A 20,889-nucleotide genomic window follows, 5' to 3' on the forward strand; every position below is an offset into this window, starting at 1 on the left:
GTTTTCAACCATTCAATCAGTTTGGAAGAAAATATTCTTCGTGGGCAGTGATTGTCACTCCATATAATTTATCTCCAGGAATGTGCATCAAAGAGTCTTATATGTTCTTAACAATCATTGTTCCAGGTCCCAGCAATCCCAAACATAAAATTGATGTTTATCTGCAACCCCTAATAAAGGAATTGACTTTGTTGTGGGAGACAAGTGTGGAAGCATTTGACATCTCAAAAAGGCAAAACTTTTAATTAATGGCAGCTTTGATGTGGACAATTAGTGACTTTCCTGCATATTCTATGTTATCGAGATGGAGTACTGTACGTAAATTAGCATATCCTTATTGTATGGAGGAAACACAATCTTTTACATTGCAGTATGGAATAAAACAATCCTGGTCTGATTGCCACAGAATATTCCTTGACCAACATCACCCATTTAGGAGAGATCAAAAGAACTTTCTTAAAGGCCAGACTGTCAAAAGACCTCCCCCAACAAATAGAACAGGAGAGGAAATTTTGGACCAAATTTGTAATTTAGGGATAAAAAATGTTACAGAGTTAGATGCAGAACAAGTTAATAAAATAATATGTAAGACATGTGGGTGGAAAGAGTGAAGCATCTTTTGGGATTTTCTATACTGGAGTTCTAACATGATTCGACATAATCTTGATGTGATGTATATTAATAAAAACTTCTTTGATAATGTATTTAACACTGTTCTTAATTTTGATGACAAAACCAAAGATAATCCATAGTCATGGTTAGATATGGCAAAGTATTGTGATCGACCTCAATTGGAAAAGGATAGTAATGGAAAATATCCAAAAGATGTCTGTACATTAGACAAGGAAGCAAGAGCGATCTTGTTTAATTGGGTGAAAGGCTTAAAGTTTCCAGATGGGTATATTTCAAATTTGGGTAGGTTGCCAGACATAAATGCGAAAAGGTTATTTAGAATGAAGAGTCACGATTGTCATGTATTCATGTAACGACTAATGCCTATTGCTTTTCGTGAACTATTCCTAGTAATGTATGGCAGGCACTTACAGAGTTGAGCTTATTTTTTAAGGATCTTACTTTGACCACTCTACGAGTGGATGATATGGTGTGGTTAGAGAGAGATATTCCATAAATTTTATGCAAATTGGAACGTATATTTCCTCCAGGGTTCTTTGACTTAATGGAATATCTTTTTGTGCACCTTTCATATGAAGCAAGGGTTGCTGAACCTATGCAATATCGATAGATGTATCCTTTTAAAAGGAAAATATGTAACTTTATGTAAAACTTGTGACGGTTAATTAATACATAACCTTCCAAAACATAATGCTATATCTTTTTCTGTATATAGGTATTTGGGAACTCTTAAAAAGATAATTGAGAATAAAGCTAGTGTTGAAGGTTCCATTTGTGAAGCGTACTTGATGATGGAGTCAACACAATTATTTTCTCATTATTTTGAACCTCATGTCTTGTCACAAAAACATAATGTGGATCGTAACGAAGATGGTGGTGTTGTGGAAGATCTTAAAGGAAATCTTTCAATATCCTCCTATCCAGGTAGACTTTGGGTAGAAGCAAAGAAAAGAGATTTAACCTTAGATGAAATCAAGGTGGCCCAAACTTATATTTTACTAAATTGTGAGGAGGTCGAACCATTTGTGAGGTAACCAAATTCTCTTAATAATAATAAAATCTATTCTTATATCGTGACTTCTCATATTTAAATTAATTTGTTGCAATTAAGTATGTACCTGCAACGTTTGGAAGAAGAATTTTTGAATCTCTCTCAAAGTGAAATAGATGAGAGCCTTGAAAAAAATTTTGCTATATGGTTCAAGGGATATGTAAGATTTAAATAAATATTAAATTTCATATAATGATGCATGTACTTAAATTGGCTTCTTATGTTTAACTAGATCTTTGTTTTTTCTTTTAAATAGGCTCGGTGCAATTCCATTGAAAATGAATACTTGCGTAGTCTTGCTCATGGACCATTAAAAGGAGCTACATCCCATTCAGTTTATTTTGTTAATGGATATAAACTTCACACAGAATGTCATGGTAGTATGAGATCAATAATGAATAGTGGAGTTTGTATCTCAGATCCAAATTTTGGGAATAATTATGGGCGGATAAAAGAGATCATACAAGTGGAATACCGTGAAGCACCTTTAAAGCAAACTGTGTTATTCAAATGCGAATGGTTTGACCCAACAATAAATGTTGGTGTTAAGAAGCATGATCGGTATAAATTGGTTGAAATTAATCATCGTTGTTGGTATAAAAAGTATGAGCCTTTTATTCTTGCAATGCAAGCAATGCAAGTATGTTATGTACCTTATCCAAGCAAAAAAAAGGACAAGGAAGATTAGCTAGCTGTATTGAAGGTCAAACCTCAAAATGTTATTGAATTACCAGTTGAGGAAGTGGTAATAACTTCAGAACTGAATGTTTCTTTGCAAGTTGAAAAAGTTGAAGTCCATGAGATAGATATGTCTGTTTCTGTAGATGAAGATATTCTATTGAATGATCCAAATAGGGGTGTACCTGAAATGAATAAACCTCTTAATGATGGTTTATTTGAAGAGCATCATGAAATTTAAGATGGATCTACATAAGAAGAATATGAAACTGAGGAAACTAAGAAGGAGGATGAAGAGGAAGAGTTTGAAGAAGACATAGATAGTGAATAGAGCTTGATAAATATCTGCTATTTTAGCTTTGTTGTATTTTGTTTTTAGTAAGAAACTACAAAATCTTCTATTTTAGCTTTGTTGTAGTTTGTTTTTAGTTACAAACATAGATTGTGCCAAGTGCTTCAAAAAATGTGTTATTTTAGCTTTGTTATATTTTGTTTTTACTAATTTTTCTCTAAGATATCATCATTTTATTATTTTTTAATTTCCTTTTAATAATCTGCTAATTTTTTATATTGCATCATTTTAATTTGATTTTAAATAGTGCTAATCTAATGACACCGTTATTTTTTCAGATATGACTCGAGGTGGATATCGTGCCGGCAAGTCCACAAGTAGGAGTAAGGCTACTAATCATGCAAAAATTCCTTCTATTCCAACTCCAGTGATTGAACAGGATGAGACAAGTTCCATTCCTACAATACCACCCGATCAAACACCGGTCGTTCCTGAGACATCTCCTATTTCACCTATCCAAAGCAGCCCAACAGAACAGAATATGAATGCTCAAAGCAACATAGCAACAGAGTCAATATCTAGTCAGAGAAATATATCTGCTTCAGGTGATTCCAGTTGTAACAATGCCAGGACTCTTATTTTTCTGACTTCTTCAAGGTTAGTACCTACTACTTATATGTTTGCTATTTTTGTGTTTATGTTGTTGTACATAAATATTGTGTAGTGTTATTGGTGTTGAATTTGATGTTTTACAGGTTGGAACCATCTTCCAAATGCTCCAATTCCATTACATTGTCTTTCAAAAGTGAAGTTGATCCTAATGGGATCAACTGGAAAGGTGTCTCACAAGATGTCAAAGATGGTTATTTTGGAGAATTCAAGGTATGTTTTTTAAGATCATAATCAATAGAAATTATTTAAGTTTGCAGCTAACACTTAATTATATTACTTTAAACTGAATTTCAGAAGAATTTCTATTAGGATGCTTTCGTTAGTAAAGTTGTGGTGAAGCAATAATGGATGAAGAAGGCTGCATTATGCTACAAGAATTTCATTTCCAATATAAAGAAGCATAGAGCTACAGTTCAACCAGAATTTATAAATGACCATGTGTGGAAAAAGTGAATGGAACTTTGGCAAAGTGATGACCGCGTTAAGAAGTTCGAGATAAATTCAAAGAATCATTATGGTGGACAAGAAGTAGTTGCTGGGACACACACAGGTGGCTCTATCACAGTTGGAGAGCACCGGGAAAAACTTGTAAGTATATATTTCATAAAAATTATCTGCTGCTATGTATCTTGAAATAGTTGATTAGTTTTTAGTCATTTTTTCTCCATTTTAGTAGCTATGGTTGTGTCTAAAGTGCATAGCAAGCAGCTGGTCGTGTGGTGATACTTTGTTTAGGTTGCTGCTATGCTCTTTTGGCTGTTGACATGCTAGTTTTTCCTCTTTATTTTGGCTCTATATGTGATGCTATGGTTTGCTGCTACGTACCTTGAAATAGCTAATTAGTTTTCAGTCGTTACTTCATCGTTTTAGTAGCTATGGTTTGTCTAAAGTACGTAGCAAGTAGCTGGTAGTGGTGCTACCTTGTTTGGGCTGCTGCTATGCTGTTTTAGGCGTTGATATGCTAGTTTATCCTCTTTATTTTGGTCCTATTTGTGATGCTCTGGTCTGCTGCAGCGTACCTTGAAATAGTTAATTATTTTTCATTTATTTCTTTGCTATTATAGTAGCTACAATTGTGTCTAAAGTACATAGCAAACAGCTGGTCATAATGCTACTTTGTTTGGGCTACTACTATGATCTTTTGGCTGTTGATATGATCTCTATGTGCATTTAGTTCTCACAAGATACAAATTTATTGAATTCATGTTGTATACTTTAAGATATTACCGAAAGAAAAATCTTTGGAAGACATTCCTTACCATTCTAAAAAACAAACAAATCTTTGGACTATTTGGTATTTGTCTAGATAATCAAGTTTACTACTTATGCTCTTTTTAATGACAAATCTTGAATTGTTGAATTCCATGTTAAATGATTTATGATAAGAGCAAGCTTTTGCTTACGTCAAGAGTTACATGGTTGTCTTCTTGTCGATCTTTACCACTTGTCGAGTATTGTTGAAAGCTATGTTTGTTTTTCTTTTTAAAGGCCGAAGGAGCTATGGTTAATTAAGCTTTGATTTTTAAATATAACCATAAGAATAAGTAGCTTGTTTGTGTTGATTCTGATTTGTTACAATAATTGTTGCTGGAAATTTTCACTGCTGCTGAATATTTTCTGTTTTTGGAGCTGCTGCTAATTTTTTGCTATGTTTCCAGCAAGCAGCTGCAATGACAACTATGTTAGTTTTTCTTTTTGGGGGCTAAAAGAGCTACACATATATTAATTATAGAAAATAACCAATCCATATACATTCTCAAACAAGAACTGTGAGTATTTCAGCGTCAAGCATACAAGAAATTGAATCTTTACTTGTGTTGTTCAGATTTCAAGTTTGATGTTCCTATTTCTTTCTTCCTTTCCCTTGTCATACAAAAACTCCAAAGAATGAATAATGTAGTTGAGACTTTATCATTCCTTGTTGCAATATCCTTCTTCTCATCTTTATTGAAAAGTGTTGTATTATGTTGCATGTCTGAAGCTGAAATTTTGATTCTGTAATTTCTTTACTGTGATGTTTGGAATGTTGTGTTTATCCATTATGAGAAATGTCCTTGCCTGCCTTTGGTAGTGCCTGAAAGGAATGGAAAGTTAGTAGTTGTGTACCTGCAAAACAATAAATATAGTTAGCTAAAAAATCTGCCAACAAGTTTCCTTCTCTGTAGGTATGAGCCACTTCGACCAAGTTATGAGCCATTAACATCTTTATTTTCTTTATCTCCATCACAATGGTCCATGTCACCTCCCAAACTCCATGAATAATTTTGTTGATAGTGAGGGAATCTGTCTCAATCATCAGAGATGTTAATCTATTATTAAGACATTGTTGTAGTGCATATCTTGTTTGTTACTATAATTGTTGCTAGAAATTGTTGTTGCTACTGAATGTTTTATGTTATTTCAGCTGCTGCTAGTTTTATGCTATTTTTCCTGCAAGTAGCTGCTGCTATGCCACTTTGTTTTGCAGCTATATTTCCTGCTATTTTCTCTTATTTTTTTCTCTTTGTTTTGCTGCTATGCCAAGATGTTTGGTGCTATTTTTTTGCTTAGAATAGGGCAAAGAAACTTGGTGGTGTGTCATGATTCTCTCTTGGTTTACTGCTAATGTACGTTGGTCTCATTCTAAATACCTAAAAATTCTTTATAGGCTCTTAAAATAGGTCGAGATCCAACTCCAAGTGAGTTACATTTGCGCGTCCATACACATAATCATGATGGAAAATCTTTTGTTAGTGAGCGCTCCCGACTTCTACATATAAGTCCATAACTTACATCTAACTATATGATACTCATCTCTTATTTTTCTTTTGTTTTGACATGAACTTGAGTCTATTTTAATAACTTCACTTGTTACAGGAAAGGTATGAAGAAACTGTACGAGAAAAAGTACAATGTGAATCTGAAATTGACCAATTAGAGACATATTATGAAGCTACGGGAGGAGCAAAGAAGAAAAGATTATTTGGTCTTAGATCTGAAGCTGCCAGTTACTTTGGGAAAAAACTTTGTACCTGCAATGCTTCCACATCATCAGTACCACCTTCGATTTCTATACCGACAACAAATATGGAGGAATTTGTGAAGCAATTGATTCCGGACCTTACTACTCATTTTCTTTCGATAGTTATTAAGCGTGTTGGTGGTATTAGGGTACAATAAGGGGTCGTGCTTGATCCTCCTCCTACTAATGATGATGAAGACGACGTTTATTCGTAGCTTCATATTATTCGTAGTTCATGATCGTTGCACTAATTTTTGATAGACTATTTTGACATTAGTTTATGTTTGACAAAATACGTGAAATTGTGGGAGTTGGACACAATTGTTGTGAATTTTGCTATCTATTCAACTATTTTCTTATAAAATTATTAGCGACAAAAAATTAGTGACTAACATTTCTCGTTGCTACTGAAAAACTTTAGGGATGGATTAATTTAGTTACTAAAGACGGCTGCAATTAGCGACAAAAAATTAGTGACTAACATCAGTCGTAGCTACTGAAAAACTTTAGCGATGGATAAATTTGGTTGCTAAATACGGCTACTCAGTCGACCAAATATGTTGCAACGGATCAACGACAAAATATTCTGTCGTAAATTAAGCCATGACCAAAATGAATTTTGGGAATAGCAACGGAAATGTACATCAGTAATATCAACAACCAAACTATTTCGTCGCTAATTGGTCACAAATTTTGCAACGAAATTCAATTTTTTGTCGCTATGAGGTTAGAAACGAGCAATATAGTGATAGAACATTTTCCGTTGCTATTCCGTCACTATTTCTATTTAGCGATGGATTTTCATATGATAGCGATGAATATGTCGTGTCGCTAAATGCTATTTTTTTTGTAGTGGATTACTTGTGCTTCTTTAAAAGTATTTTACCTTTCAACGCTTCTATCAAACTTTTGTTTTCGAAGCTTAGACCAATAAGGGACGCCAGGTTATCACGATCACTTGAGTTGCATTTGCCTTTTTTGAGTACGCGGGGTGTTTTTTTAGGTTAGAAAAGGTATAACTTTGATAAGGAGGATAATATTTTAGTCCAATAACTATGGCAATTCCAACTAAAACAAACAGGCATGCCACAATAATTTATCCACACTTCATCTATCTTATTTTTTTTATACATAAACCTGCTTGATAAGACTATATACAAGTTTCATTTGGAAACGAGCATTGTTGTCCTTTTGTAATTCAAGATATTGCCCAAGCAGTTGTCCCTGAAATAAGCATCCAAATTTTATTCTCAAAGTATTTTTGAAGGCATCGAAAGATTTTCCTATGGTTGACTTAACCACGAAATCACCCGTTAAATATGTGGCACATCGTACTGCATTCTCACAGGATAACTATCAATGCTGAAGGTTTTGACCAACTCTTCGGTGGAAGGGCTATTAGCATTTGGATCATCTCTTTTAAAGCATTTTTCCTCCCCATGTTCATTATCTTCTACTTCTGATTGAGATAATCCTTGTAAAGCAAGCTCATAGAGTGGTAGATGTAGCCTAGCTACTTCACTTGTCCTTTACTTAGACTTGATTCAGTTTCTTTTCTTTTAGGAGCCATATTATCTAAAATTAACAGAAACATAAAATAGATTATAATTGATTAATGCATTGTTAAAAAAAGATAACAGTAAATCTAACATGTACAACAGTAAAATAACAGTTCCAACAAATCACACATCTATTGCACCAGGTAGGTTATCTGTTGCGACATATACCTAACCTATTACAACGGATGAGTAATCTGTTACAACAATAAAAATAGATCACTTATTTGATGAAACAGATGATTGGTTTGTGCAACAAATCACATATCTATTACAATATATAAGTGATCTATTGGAACTGTTATCAACGTTCAATATTATTTAGATTTCTTTCAACTAAAGGGTCATCTATCACAATATATGAATGATCGATTGGAAAATCAAGTCTTGGACATGTCGTGTTGGAATAATTAATAGGATTTTATCCACCAGAAGGTTTCTCTGTTGCATCGGATGACTAATTTGTTGCATTAGATATTTAATCTGATGGAAAATATGTTGCATCAAATGGTTCCTCTGTTGCATCTGATGGTTAATCTATTGTCTCATATGGTTAATCTGTTGCATCATATGGTTAATCTGTTGCATTAAATTTTTAATTCGATGGTAAATCTGTTGCATCAGATGGTTAATGTGTTGCATAAGATTTTAATCTGATGGTAAATCTGTTGCATCAGATTTTCAATTTGATGATTTCTCTGTTGCAGCAGATGATAAATCAGTTGCATCAGATAGTAATCTGTTGTATCGGATTTTTAATTTAATGGTAAATATGTTGCATTAGATTTTTAATCCGTTGGTTCCTCTGTTGCATCAAATGGTAAATTACATCAGATAGTAAATTTGTTGTACTAGATGATTAATTTGTTGCATCAGAAGGTTAATTTGTTTCATCAGAAGGTTAATCTAGAAAAAAGGGCATCCCGGTGCTCTAAAGTTACCGCTATGCACCATTTTTACCAAGAACAAAAACAAATCAACCCAACAATGCGAGCAACATGAAAAACACCAAAATCATTATTTAATTTGTACAAATACAAACAACAAAAATCAAACTTCAAAAAATGCAACAAAAAATAAAAAATCATATTTCACTCCAAAAAGAGAAGCAAAGAAATACCAGAAATTAGGATTTTATTCAGACCGCATTTCAAATTAAAGCAACAAATATTGAAATTGTTAGCTAATACTAGAAGAGAAGTTGGCCTTAAGTTCCTTTTTTTCTTCAAAACTAAAAGACCATAATTTTTCACCTGTGAAAGAAGAAAAGGGATGATGAAGAACTCGAAGTTGTTGTCGCCGGAGAGCAAGGTTGTCACGTCGATTGATGGTTGAAAGTTGAAAAAAAACTTGAACCCCAACTATTTGTCGCCGGGGATTGAAGGGAGAAATTTGCAGAAATGTTGCTTGGGAGAAACTATCGAGAGAGTTGAGAGATGGTTCATTTGGAGAGCAGAGGGGTGTGGGTTGATTTGTATTGTTGAAATGATTAGAAAGTTTTAAGAATATTAATCAAGTCCACAAGTAACTTAATTAAGTTTCGTAATTATATTTAACTCTTTAAGTTGGTCAATGTCACCAATCCTTCATTCAGGACTTAAATTACACCTTTCCTTCAATTTCTCAAGATACCATGGAGAATGAAATAGTGAGAGGTAAGTTACAAAAACCACTTTGAATATCTAGAGTTTGGAACCAAAATATGGCCTCATTTAAAAAAAAATGATCAATCTATGCCATAAAATTAGAAAGTGACATAAATATGCTTTGTTCACTTTGTCTTTTTTTTAATGGATAGATGATGGATTAGATAGACGGCTATGAACAAGTGTACTTTTTTTGTGCACTATGTATTTTTCTTCTATATGCACAAAAGCACTATTAATTATTTTTCTATGAATAATGGAAAGTGCACGTTTTTTTGTCCACTATCCTTTTTTCCCGCTTTCTGATAATGCAAAAGACTTAGTTAAAAAGATGCTCAACAGGGATCCTAAACTGCAAATAACTGGTCATGAAGTCCTATGTGAGTCATACATGTATAATATATTGGTACATATTAGCTGCTGAGGTAGTAAAAAAGTTTATAGCTTCATTATCAATACTTGTTTGTCCTTTTTTTTCAAGGTCATCTCGTTAGCCATTACAACTTGTAAATGGCATCGTCAGAAATAGAACACCTAGAGTTATGATTTTGTACAAGAAACATATCTTAGACCTTAATCTTCTCCAGGGTCGCCAAAGCTGAAATGCACGTGGTCCAGTGTGAAAGTCTGTTATCTAAGGAAAATGGTGAGATAGAGAAAGAAGGTGATTTTGGATAAAGCTTCATGGTTGCATACCGGTTAGGATGGTTCAGAAAATCCTGTTAGGTATTTAGAGGACTTTTTGGATTCTGAAAGTTCAAAAAATCTTGTCGTGGGTAGACAGTAATAGAGACATTTCGTTGAAATTAAAGTTCTCACTTCTCAAGCACTTATATGAGCTTCAGATAAGATTTCAAATCTAACTACTTGTTGTATCTTACTTAGAAGTTCGGCAGAAAATGTTCAGCTTCAGTTTATATAAGCTTCTGAGATGCTTGCAATGTCTCAAAATAAAAAAATCAGTGAAGAATCTTAATACCCAGTGAAGAATCAGTGAAGCAAATTATTTTTGTGCAATATGTGGATAAAAAAGGATAGTGCACAAAAAAAATACACTTTTTGCTGTTCATAAAAAATAATTAATAATGCACTATTTTTGTGCACTGTGTGAAAAAAAAAATGGGTGCACAAATAAAATGCATTTTGCACTGTTCATAGCAGTCTATAAAATCCGTCACCTATCCGTTAAAAAGGAAAAAAACAAAATGCACAAATTAAGTGCACAAAGTTTATTTATGTCATTTTCTAATTTTATGAAATAGATTAGTCATTTATTTAAAATGAGAGCATATTTTGGTTCCGGACTCATATATCTAGGAATATAATGCACAACTTTCTAGGTGAAAGAGTTAGTGCTTGAAGTTCATCTTATTTTTTTATTATTGTAATATTGTTAAAATATACTGATAATAGTGGTATGGAGTAGTTTTTGGTGTGTACCATGCAAATGAAACTAGTATTTTAGTAGAAAAGTTCTCAGAGTGGATCCGAACTTCATCTCTTTTAGCTCAATAATTCATAGTTCGTAGACCTTAGTATTCTCTGCTTTGCTCTTCAGCATGTAAATGGCCAGCATCTCTTCAAGTTAATTATGCCTTCTTTTACTTTAATATCCTTCTTTCTACTAATTAAATGAACTCAATTTTTTTGCCATATCTTGTATGAAGTCATCACTTGTTTGTCTAAACATATATAAGTTTTTCTTGCATTTAGTACACTACTGTTTAACTTGGCATATGATTTTAAGTGCTAAACATAAGAGGGTTTCTCATTGTTAATTTCATTAATACAAGTTTATTTTAATTGATGAAAAACAGTCTCAAGTTGCTGTTTCTCCTTTATGATCTTGTTTTTCAAAAAGCTAAAGTTTAGCACAAATCTTAAGTATCCAGATCTGCCTTTTAAATCTATTAGGCAAAGGGAATCAAGAAAAAGGTGAAATTTTGTTGTTGAGAGTTTGGGACTGTAACTGATATAGAAAGAGTGACAAAATGAGATCCACAGAGGATAAAGGATGCTTGAATTATGGATAAAAACAAGAGGCTGTAGGAGGGAGCAGTATGAATTTTGAGTTTCATAAAGGGAATGGAATAAATCGTGCATGGACTCATCATAGAACAACAGCCTTAGGTAAAGCGACACCATCAAAATGGGATGATGCACAAAAATGGTTAGTCAATCTTTCAAGAGTGGGAGGAGAATAACACCAATCTAAAGCCACCCCTCGAAACTCGAATGCTGATGACTTAAGGTTGATTGCACCTGTCCCAAAGAAAGAAGACTATTCGAGTGGTGATAAGGGAGATTCTACTATGATTCAATTTGAAGTAGAAACAAAGAAAGTTAATTGTGATGAATCAATATGGAGAAACAAAAAAGCTTCTAATAACAACTCAACAGCCGATGTTCGATCGATATGTGTACACGGGAACAGAAATGACCCCAATTGCAAGCCAAGAACCATCAAGAACAGCCGCACCAATTAGAGCCACAACTCCGGCAGCAAGGAGTCCAATATCCTCAGGATCTTCTCCTATTAGGGGCCAAAATGGGGTAGTGAAGACTATATAAACTGGTCAAATTGTTGCCACCATTGGTCAGAACAGGGGAAATGCAGGGACTACACGAATTGTTTGTAGTATAGAGGAAACTCTTAACAATGATTTAGCAGCTAAGAAGGAAAAAAACAATGCCAACAAGCTTAATCCACTGGAGACTCGTGCAATGGCATGGAATGAGGCTTAAATGCTAAGTACATGGCAAGGTAATGTGCTAAATATGTTGCTTCACTGATTAGGAACTACTCATTTTGCTGATTATCAGTTTCAATACTTCTGTCAAATACGTAAATGCTTACTATAAAACTAGTTTCAACACTTGAAAATGTTTCCAAAACGTGATGCTTATCAACTTTTAATGGGCCAATACAAAACTGTTTGTACTGTTCTTTCTTAGCATTGATCATATGATTTATCTACAGGTATAAGTGCGAAGAGGTGAAGCCACAAGCTTGGGAAAATCATGAAAAGAGGAAAGCTACTATGGAAATGAAAAGAATGGAGGTAATCAATCTTAGTCCTTTCTGATACGGCACTTCCTTTCATTGCATTCTCTATGTCTTCTTGCTTGTGATGGTAAGTAATTTGTTGTTAGAGGTCGAGTTAGGAATTTTAAAATTTATAGGTGCTAATTATCATTTATCACCATCTTTTCTTAAACCAAGTGCGAACTTAATATCAACTCAATGCAGTCCTTTACTAAAATTACTTTCATTTATGATCACTGAACTTTACGCTCTATAACAGTCTAGTTACAAAAAGATATTTGTTTCACATTAAAGTCCAGTTATTGGTGCCATATAGTTGGTAAGTTTAGTGATTTTAATGTTAATGTAACAAAAACATGAGAGAGATAATTTTCTAGTCCTTTACAAATATTTTTTTAGTTTTATGTCCTTCAAAAGATGTTCATTTTTACACGTAAGAGATCTGAAAATACAATTTTTTTCTATTCAAATTGTATGATGGCCAGTAACTTTAGGAATATAGTGAGTATAGGAGATGTGATTGAGATGGATTTGCAGGTGAAAGCAGAGAGAATAAAAGCAACGGCAGAGGAGAAAGTACACAAACAAATTGGCAGCAGCAAGGAGAATGGCAAAAGAGAAAAGAGTCAATGTTGAAGAAGAATTGAATGAAAAAGGTGTGAAGAGTTCTGAAAAGGCAGATTACATTAGGAGGACTGGTCATCTTCCCTCATCATTCCCTTTTAAGTTTCCTTATTCTTTCTGCTGGTAGTACCACTACCACCTATATTTGTACCTATCACTTCTATTTTTACATTTGCTAACTAACTAGTAACGACTTTTTTTGTTCCTTGAGGCTTCAATCATCGTCCAAATCTTTTCTGCTAAGGCCTTTAATTTCAGGTAGTTTGAATCCACACAAAATTTAATAAGGAAAAGAAATTTGTTAAATCTTATATTTTAATCATGTAACATTCATGCTGCTATAAACTGTAATGACCTAACATTTGGTGACTTGTGTAAAATATTTATTTTTGTGTGATTTAATCATTTTATCCCTCTCAGTAGTTGCATTATGATAATTCTGGGGTGGGGATTATTGACACGGTTCCCAATGCATTTCAATGTGATTTGCGCGAGTTTATGGTTTTTGATGGCATGAAAAACCTTATAGTTGACTTCGATCTACATTTATTGATCTACATGTCAGATGACAAACCAGATGGCGCCAACCGATCTAGAATGTCAATTTTAGGTTGGTAACGTGGTTGATATGGCTTTCTGACCTTTTTTAATCTCATTTTGACCCTCAATTTTAAAGTTGTGAATATAGATAATGGGTGTCAATTCTGTGAAAACAACATTTTTTTCGAAAATCTAATATCGTCATTAAGTCCCGAACATCGAATTTAGTGGAATAGCACAGTTCGTTTGCATACTCGGGACTCCGAACAAATCTCGATTGGTCCGCTGAGACTTGAAATTCTAAGGCTCCACAGCTGGTTCAGCCGCTAAATGTCCACTTTGACCGCTTTAGGGGCGAGTGCTAAAGCGACACTTGGTCGCTTTAGAGGTCGGCTACCATCTTGGCAAGGGCGCATTAGCGGCCCTTGTCCGCTTTAGCGGAAGGCGCTAAAACAGTCCTTGTCCGCTTTAGCGGACTGATATGCTAAGTAGGTACCGCTAAAGTGTTACTTGATCCCTTTAGCGATGACTGCTAATTTCAATTTTTACCCATTTTTTTTAAAAACCTATTTCGGGGGTCCCTTTTTTACCCTAACTCAATATAGACAAAATGGGTATCATTTATGTTTTTTTATGCATAGATTCTATATTTTTATGTTTTAGTTGATTCTGAGTCCATTTATGAGAGAAAGGCTCCATGTAGAAGGTTGTTCGATCTGTTTTTTTACATTCGAGGTTGGTTATGTGATAATGCCCAAGCTACACCTTCAATCTGAAGATTATGAGGTCGCTTTCAAACATAGTAACCCAGAAAAGGTTGGGGTTGAAATATGTAAAATTGTGGCTCTTAACTATTGTAATCAACAGGTAGAACTGGAAAAGTAAATGGGGGGATTTTAATGACAATTTGGAACAAGTAATGAATGTCAATTTCGGTTGTAATCAGTTGTACATAAATATAAGGATTGTGTTTTCCTTGGCTTCTCAACTCAGTAGGCTTATAATGATTTATTGAACCAACCTGATACCTTGCATGCAGAATTTGATAAGTTGTGTACTATCAGCGGTCTTTTGGACTCACTGACAAATCTCACCCTTTACCTTTTGAGTTTTAGGATGTATCCTTACTAACGTTTATCCTGATCCCAGTTAACTATTACCTTTTGGGTCTCTAGTTATTAGATAACAGTTAACGATCTTACTTAGATAATATCTATTAGCATGGATCGACAGTTAATCTTCAAATTACCGTTGTAGTTTTTTTTTCCTAGTTACTATGCCTCTTTTAGAGTAGTAATAATCTAGGTAGGATCCTAACATTTGCAACCGCTACGACATCTATTAAACTGAAGATAATACAATACATACATGAGTATTAGTTCAGAACAACATAGCACTTCTCCTACTTCATCAATCTTCCAGGATTTTCACAACCCTAGCTAAGGGTTTTAGTCGCTCATGATTGTGAAATAATCAACAATATTCATAATTGAAAGCATTCGATGAAATCAAAATAATCACAACTGAAAAATCCAAAACTTTAACCAAATTAATAACCAAAATTAATACAAAATAATTTCAAGATAAAATTCGGATCCCAGAATCAAAATATATTGTGAGTATAAAGAGTTTGTCACTGAATACAAAACATCATTAGGGTATTTATAGAATACATGGAAACACTAAAAATCAAATCCCAAATGAAAAAGAAAAAAATGAAGTGGGTGGATACTTAGAAAGTCAACATATGGAGTGTATGTTGAACATATGGATCGTATGTTGAACTTTGTATGTTGCCACCCTTGAATCTTGGATCTTCCACTCTCTGGAATTTTGCATTCCAGTACATGCTAAGTTCACATACGGACCGTATATTGAACATACGGATTGTATGTTTACTTTGTATGTACCAGGCCTCTGAAACTGAAACTGCAACTCTTTGTATTTTTCCATTTCAGAACATATGCTGTCTACGTACGGTCCGTATGTTGACTTTGTATGTTGATGTTCTTTCTTTTTGCTGCAACTTAGCCTCTGGACTTTTAGTTTCTCAACTTTGCTCACATACGCTAAGTATGTAGCACATACGCCCAAAATTACCTTTGTATGTACCCTAAAACTTCACTTTTCTTCCTTTTCTTCAGAATTGCATTCAAAACCTAGTTTTCTACAAAACATACCCCAAACACATTATATCTAACAAAACATCCTAAGAAACTTGCATATTTTCATAGTTTTAAGCATCGAAAGTGCTATATATCTATAACACATCGACACCCTAAATATAGAACTTTTGTATGTCCTCAGGCAACACAAAAAAGCAACAACAACACAAAACAAAACACAACGCTTAACTAGGAGAATCTAAGCTATCCAAGGCAGTCAATCAACACTTTAAGATCAAACTATAGTACTCTCTCCTATTTAAACCTTTCATAACCAATTGTGTATAAACATTAAGCACAACGATGTGACACAATGGGATAAAGTTATGACATTACATTAACAATAGGTAAACATGCATGTATATACAAGTTACACTACCCAAAATAAGTAAGCAGCTAGCAATATGACTCATGTGCCCCTACAACAAAGAAGTCCCACTCACTCATCTAAAATAATGCATGTTAATGCAGAGACAGTCAAGAGACACTCACACTCAAAAGAGAAGTTTCAATTAATATGAATCAAATACCATAGGCTTGTCCTTATTTTCTTTACCTTAGTTTTCAGAAAATCAAGTTAGCATCACTATAGAACTTTTTTTGGCTTGTAATTTAGGCTTAGAGGCTGGAATGATGCATATGGATATGTCAAGTGACTAAGCCTCCTTGGCACTACAACTACTTTTGGGGTCCACACTTTAACTTTTTTTTATTCTAGCCTTATTTCTCCCTTTTTATTCTTTATTGCACATTCAGGTTAGGTGTGGTCTTTATTCATTCATTTTCACTTTTTCATAATTTTCTTTTTTTTTTCAGCACACCCAAACTTACTTTTTTTTCTCTTATTATATCCTTCTTCATATCCATTTTATACTATGCACCCTTATGATAGCCACCTTCGACTTAAGCGCTTTGCCTGAGTTGAGATGCATAGTAGCCAAGGAGGACCAGGGCTAAAACAGGTTCATTGTAACACAAATGGGAAGGTGAATGGCTATAAGGATCAAAATAAGGATCAAGAGATATAATTTGTGCATAAAAGGCCATTTAGGCTAAAAGTGGACTAATATAAAAAATGGTCTATGATCCTTTCCTAACCATCCTATAATATAGGCAAGTCTAATCGGGCAACTTCTGGATTTAACAACACAAAGGGATCTAAGTAGCATCTCACACATATACGGCACAAAGTCAATATTACAAGCTATTACCTAGTCGGTTCATGCAATTGTTAGCACTGATTATCATATCTCTAATCTTAATGCTATAACAAGATCCACATCACTCACAAATATATACATTCACACAGTTCTAAAATATTTTCTTTTGAAGGGGTATCGTTTTTCCCCAAAATCATCCAAAAATATGACAACTTCCCTAAATACATAAAAATCTTCTAATTACATAAAAGACAACACAATAAGGAATAAAACACAATACAATACAAATTATTTTAACCTAGACATATTGATTTTTCAACCATACCGTAATCGACCAGAAAAGAACATGATGTGCTATAGAAATATAACATTTTTTCTATACTTAAAATGAGGAAAATATAAAATTTTTTGAGGCCTTTTTGTTAGATATGATCTATTTTGGGTATGTTTTGCAGGAAAACATTTTTTGTATACTAAGTTCATAAAAAAGGGTTTTTTGGCTATTTTGGGAGTGATTATGGATGTTTGAGATATTTTCCAGCTTGATCGTGATTAATGCATTTTCGAGAGTCAAATAAGAGATAAATAATTGAATCTCAAAACCTACTAAGTTTACTTATGGATCACATATAGACAAAGCAGGTGCCAGAAATCCAAAATTGTGAGAGCTAAATTACAGGACTTTGTCTGTCTGCAGCTTACAGTCTGTACCTGTGCATTTACCAGATCGTAGGTACAGAGAGTAGGTGGTCACTGACCCGATTTTCTCCTATTTTGTTCAGGCTTTATTTATAGGATTTTCTTATGTACTATAAATACCCCTTATGTACTTTTTAGTAGGAGTTATACACTTTTTACACTAAGAAACATATTTTGATTCCAAAATCCATCTTTGATCTTGGGATTTATTCAGTTACGGTTGTATTGACTTTGATTGATTTATTCCGTTACGGTTGTAGATTTTTATTCATCTTATCATTGTGATTTCATCTATTCTTTCTGCTATGAATGTTATTGATTTCTTCATAATTATGAGGGGCTAAAACCCATAGATAGGGTTGTGGAAATCCTAGGACATTGACGAAGTAGAGAAAATGCGATTGTTGATCTAAACCAATACTAATGACATGCATTGCTTTATCTTTGTTATGATTGATTTCTTAATGGGTGCATACATTAGGATTCTGCCTAGATATTGCTACTTACTCCAAAAAAGGAGTAGTGACTAGAAAAAAATAAAGACAACACTAATTTGGTGTTTAACTATCGATCCATGTTTTTAGGTTCTATCTACGTAAGATGGTTAGGTTTCATCTAATAACTAGAGACTCTCAAGAGGTAATAGTTAACTTGGATCAATATAAGGGTTAGTAGTATGACAACTTGAAACTCAAAAGGTGAAGGGTAAAATCCTTCTACTCATCCAAAAGACTGTAGAAGGTACACATCTTATCGATTCTGCATGCAAGGTATTGGATTGGATCAACAACGTATAATAAGTCTGTAGAGTTGAGAATCCAGGGGGAACACAATCCTAGTGTTCACTTACTACTAATTTCAATCAAGTTAATACTGTTCTTTGCTCGAGATTACTACAAATAAAACCCCCATTTACTTTTTCAGTTCTGCCTATTGACTATAACTACTGAGATCCGCTAAGCCGTGTGTTCCCTTTGAATTCGACCCCCACCTTAGTTGGGTTACTATATCTTGATAACAATTGCATCATTATCTAAAAAGAGGTGTTGCTTAGACGTCATCAAGAAATTAGTGTAGTAGCCCAGAACATGGTATTGATTAGTGATTTGAAGTTGTTGTAGTTTTTGGATTTTGCTTTTTATTTTTGTTCCTAATTAGGCATATGTCATTGTATGCCTTGGACATGGAGTAGAGGAAAACCCTTAATCCCTATCAATCCAAATCAAAAGAGGATCCTACAAACCCTTGGTAAGATGTTTAAGCAAAAAAAAGCTGATAATCCTGAAGGGGTTCGTGATGTTGTACCTCCACCCAAAGGAGTGCAGGATATTATTGATTGTCAGACTGGTGAACTTTTAGCTCATGTTAAAGTCGAGAAGAGGGCAATGAAAGAAGCTTAGAAAGTAGCTAGGGAAGCAGATCTTACTGAGTGGAGACAAATAGCAAACTACCGAGCAGTACTCAGTAGAAATCAGAATAGAGCTAGAGGTGCTTGTATTCAAGTAATACCAGTATATCAGTATATGCAACCATATGTAGATGATGAAGAAGATGTGGGATATATTGAGCCGACCAAGGCTGGAGCCATAGTACCTTTTGTTTTGCCCCCAAGCATCAAATTTGACATCATGAGTGCCATGATCCAACTTTTAAATTTAAATGATGTGTCTGCAAGATTTCCTACCGATGATTAAAATTTGCACCACACAAATTTCCTTTGGATCTTCACCTTGTATACATTCCAGGGGTAGATCAGAAAGCACTTAGACTGAGGCTTTTCCCCTCCCCACTTACAAAAGAAACATTTTTATGGCTAGGGAAATTGCCAAGAGGCTCTATCATAACTAAGAATGAGTTGTGCAGGTAATTATTAAATAGGTTCTTCCCCTCATAAAAGATGTTGAATCTCAAGGAAGTGATCTATAATTTTTGGCAGCTGTAGTCAAAGTCTATGTATGAGGCTTGGTTCAGGTTTAAGAAAAAACTGAGCACGGTTCCAAATAATCAGTTGTCAGGTATGAGCTTATCAAAGATAATCTACAGAGCCCTGGCTATCAGTTATAGAGCCATGGAAAACACCATCTCTGTAGGAGCTTTTATGAGACTACGTTGGGAGATAGCGTAGGAGATGTTAGGTCGAATTTCACTCACTAATTAAGGGTGGTAAACTTGGGAGGTTGAGAGGGGATCTGGTACTTATGCTATTGGTACCTCTGCGACCAGAGAGAAGCTGATGATATAGTAGCACAAGAATTTATGTTACTAAGGGCTGATTTAGGGGTGCTAGCAAAGAAGTTTGCAATAGGGACTTCTGAGAAAGTGAATATAGTAGTAGCACAAGGGCCAACTTCCAAAGCGCATGAGTCAGAATTGAAGGAGGAAGAAAAGTATTTGGATCATCAGATGGCGAGTTTTTGATCTTAAGGGCAAGGAAAACAAGGCCAAAACTACTAAGAATAGAGTGAGATGGTGATTGGTGGAAGAATGATGACTACAAAAGAAAAAGAAATAGGTACATTCCACTTGGTAGACGTGATGCAGAATCCAGAATAGAAGAGATGATGGCTAAGCTGGTGAAGTGTCAAGAAAGTCAGAAGACCAGTCTTAAGGAGATTAATGCTAATATTTTAGGGTTGACTCAGAAGGTCGAGTCACATGCCACTACTATAGAGCATTTGGAGCACCAGTTAGGGAAGATGTCAACAAATCTAAACCAGAGGCAAGCAGGTACTATTTTGAGCAACATAGTGTAAAATTCAAGAAATGATGGTCATGTAATTGCTATTTCCACGAGGAGTGCTATCAATACTATGAATCCCCCACTACCTGCTGCTGATGTTATTGATGATGAGACACCTGTTGTTGAGTCTAAGAAGGTAATAGGCAATAAAGGTATAATTTCTGAAGATAAAGGTAAGGGTCCAGTCATTGAGACAGAAGTCACACAAATTCCGAGACCGCCCCTACCTTATCCTCAGAGACTAAGAAAGAAGAAAGAAAAAGGAAAGTTCAAACAATTTATTGAGATACTGAGAGAATTAAGCTTAAAAATACCTCTTATTGAGGCATTAGAACAGATGCCTGGATACGCCAGGTTCATGAAATAATTGTTCACAAGAAATAAAT

The 20,889-nt window shown here is 34.4% G+C and overlaps 1 protein-coding gene and 1 pseudogene across 1 annotated transcript; both read left to right on the forward strand.

Moving 5' to 3' along the window:
* The first annotated feature begins 3,779 nt into the window (after positions 1 to 3,779).
* Positions 3,780 to 6,485, forward strand: LOC124888869. The gene is made up of 3 exons (XM_047400158.1): positions 3,780 to 3,914; positions 4,028 to 4,135; positions 6,183 to 6,485. Exons 1-3 carry the CDS (start codon positions 3,780 to 3,782, stop codon positions 6,483 to 6,485), a joined length of 546 nt encoding a protein of 181 aa, XP_047256114.1.
* Positions 6,486 to 11,589: 5,104 nt separating this feature from the next.
* Positions 11,590 to 13,327, forward strand: LOC124888870 (annotated as a pseudogene).
* Positions 13,328 to 20,889: the final 7,562 nt, after the last annotated feature.

This window comes from Capsicum annuum, chromosome 11 (genome assembly GCF_002878395.1).
Source record: "Capsicum annuum cultivar UCD-10X-F1 chromosome 11, UCD10Xv1.1, whole genome shotgun sequence".
Taxonomy (NCBI): Eukaryota; Viridiplantae; Streptophyta; class Magnoliopsida; order Solanales; family Solanaceae; genus Capsicum; species Capsicum annuum.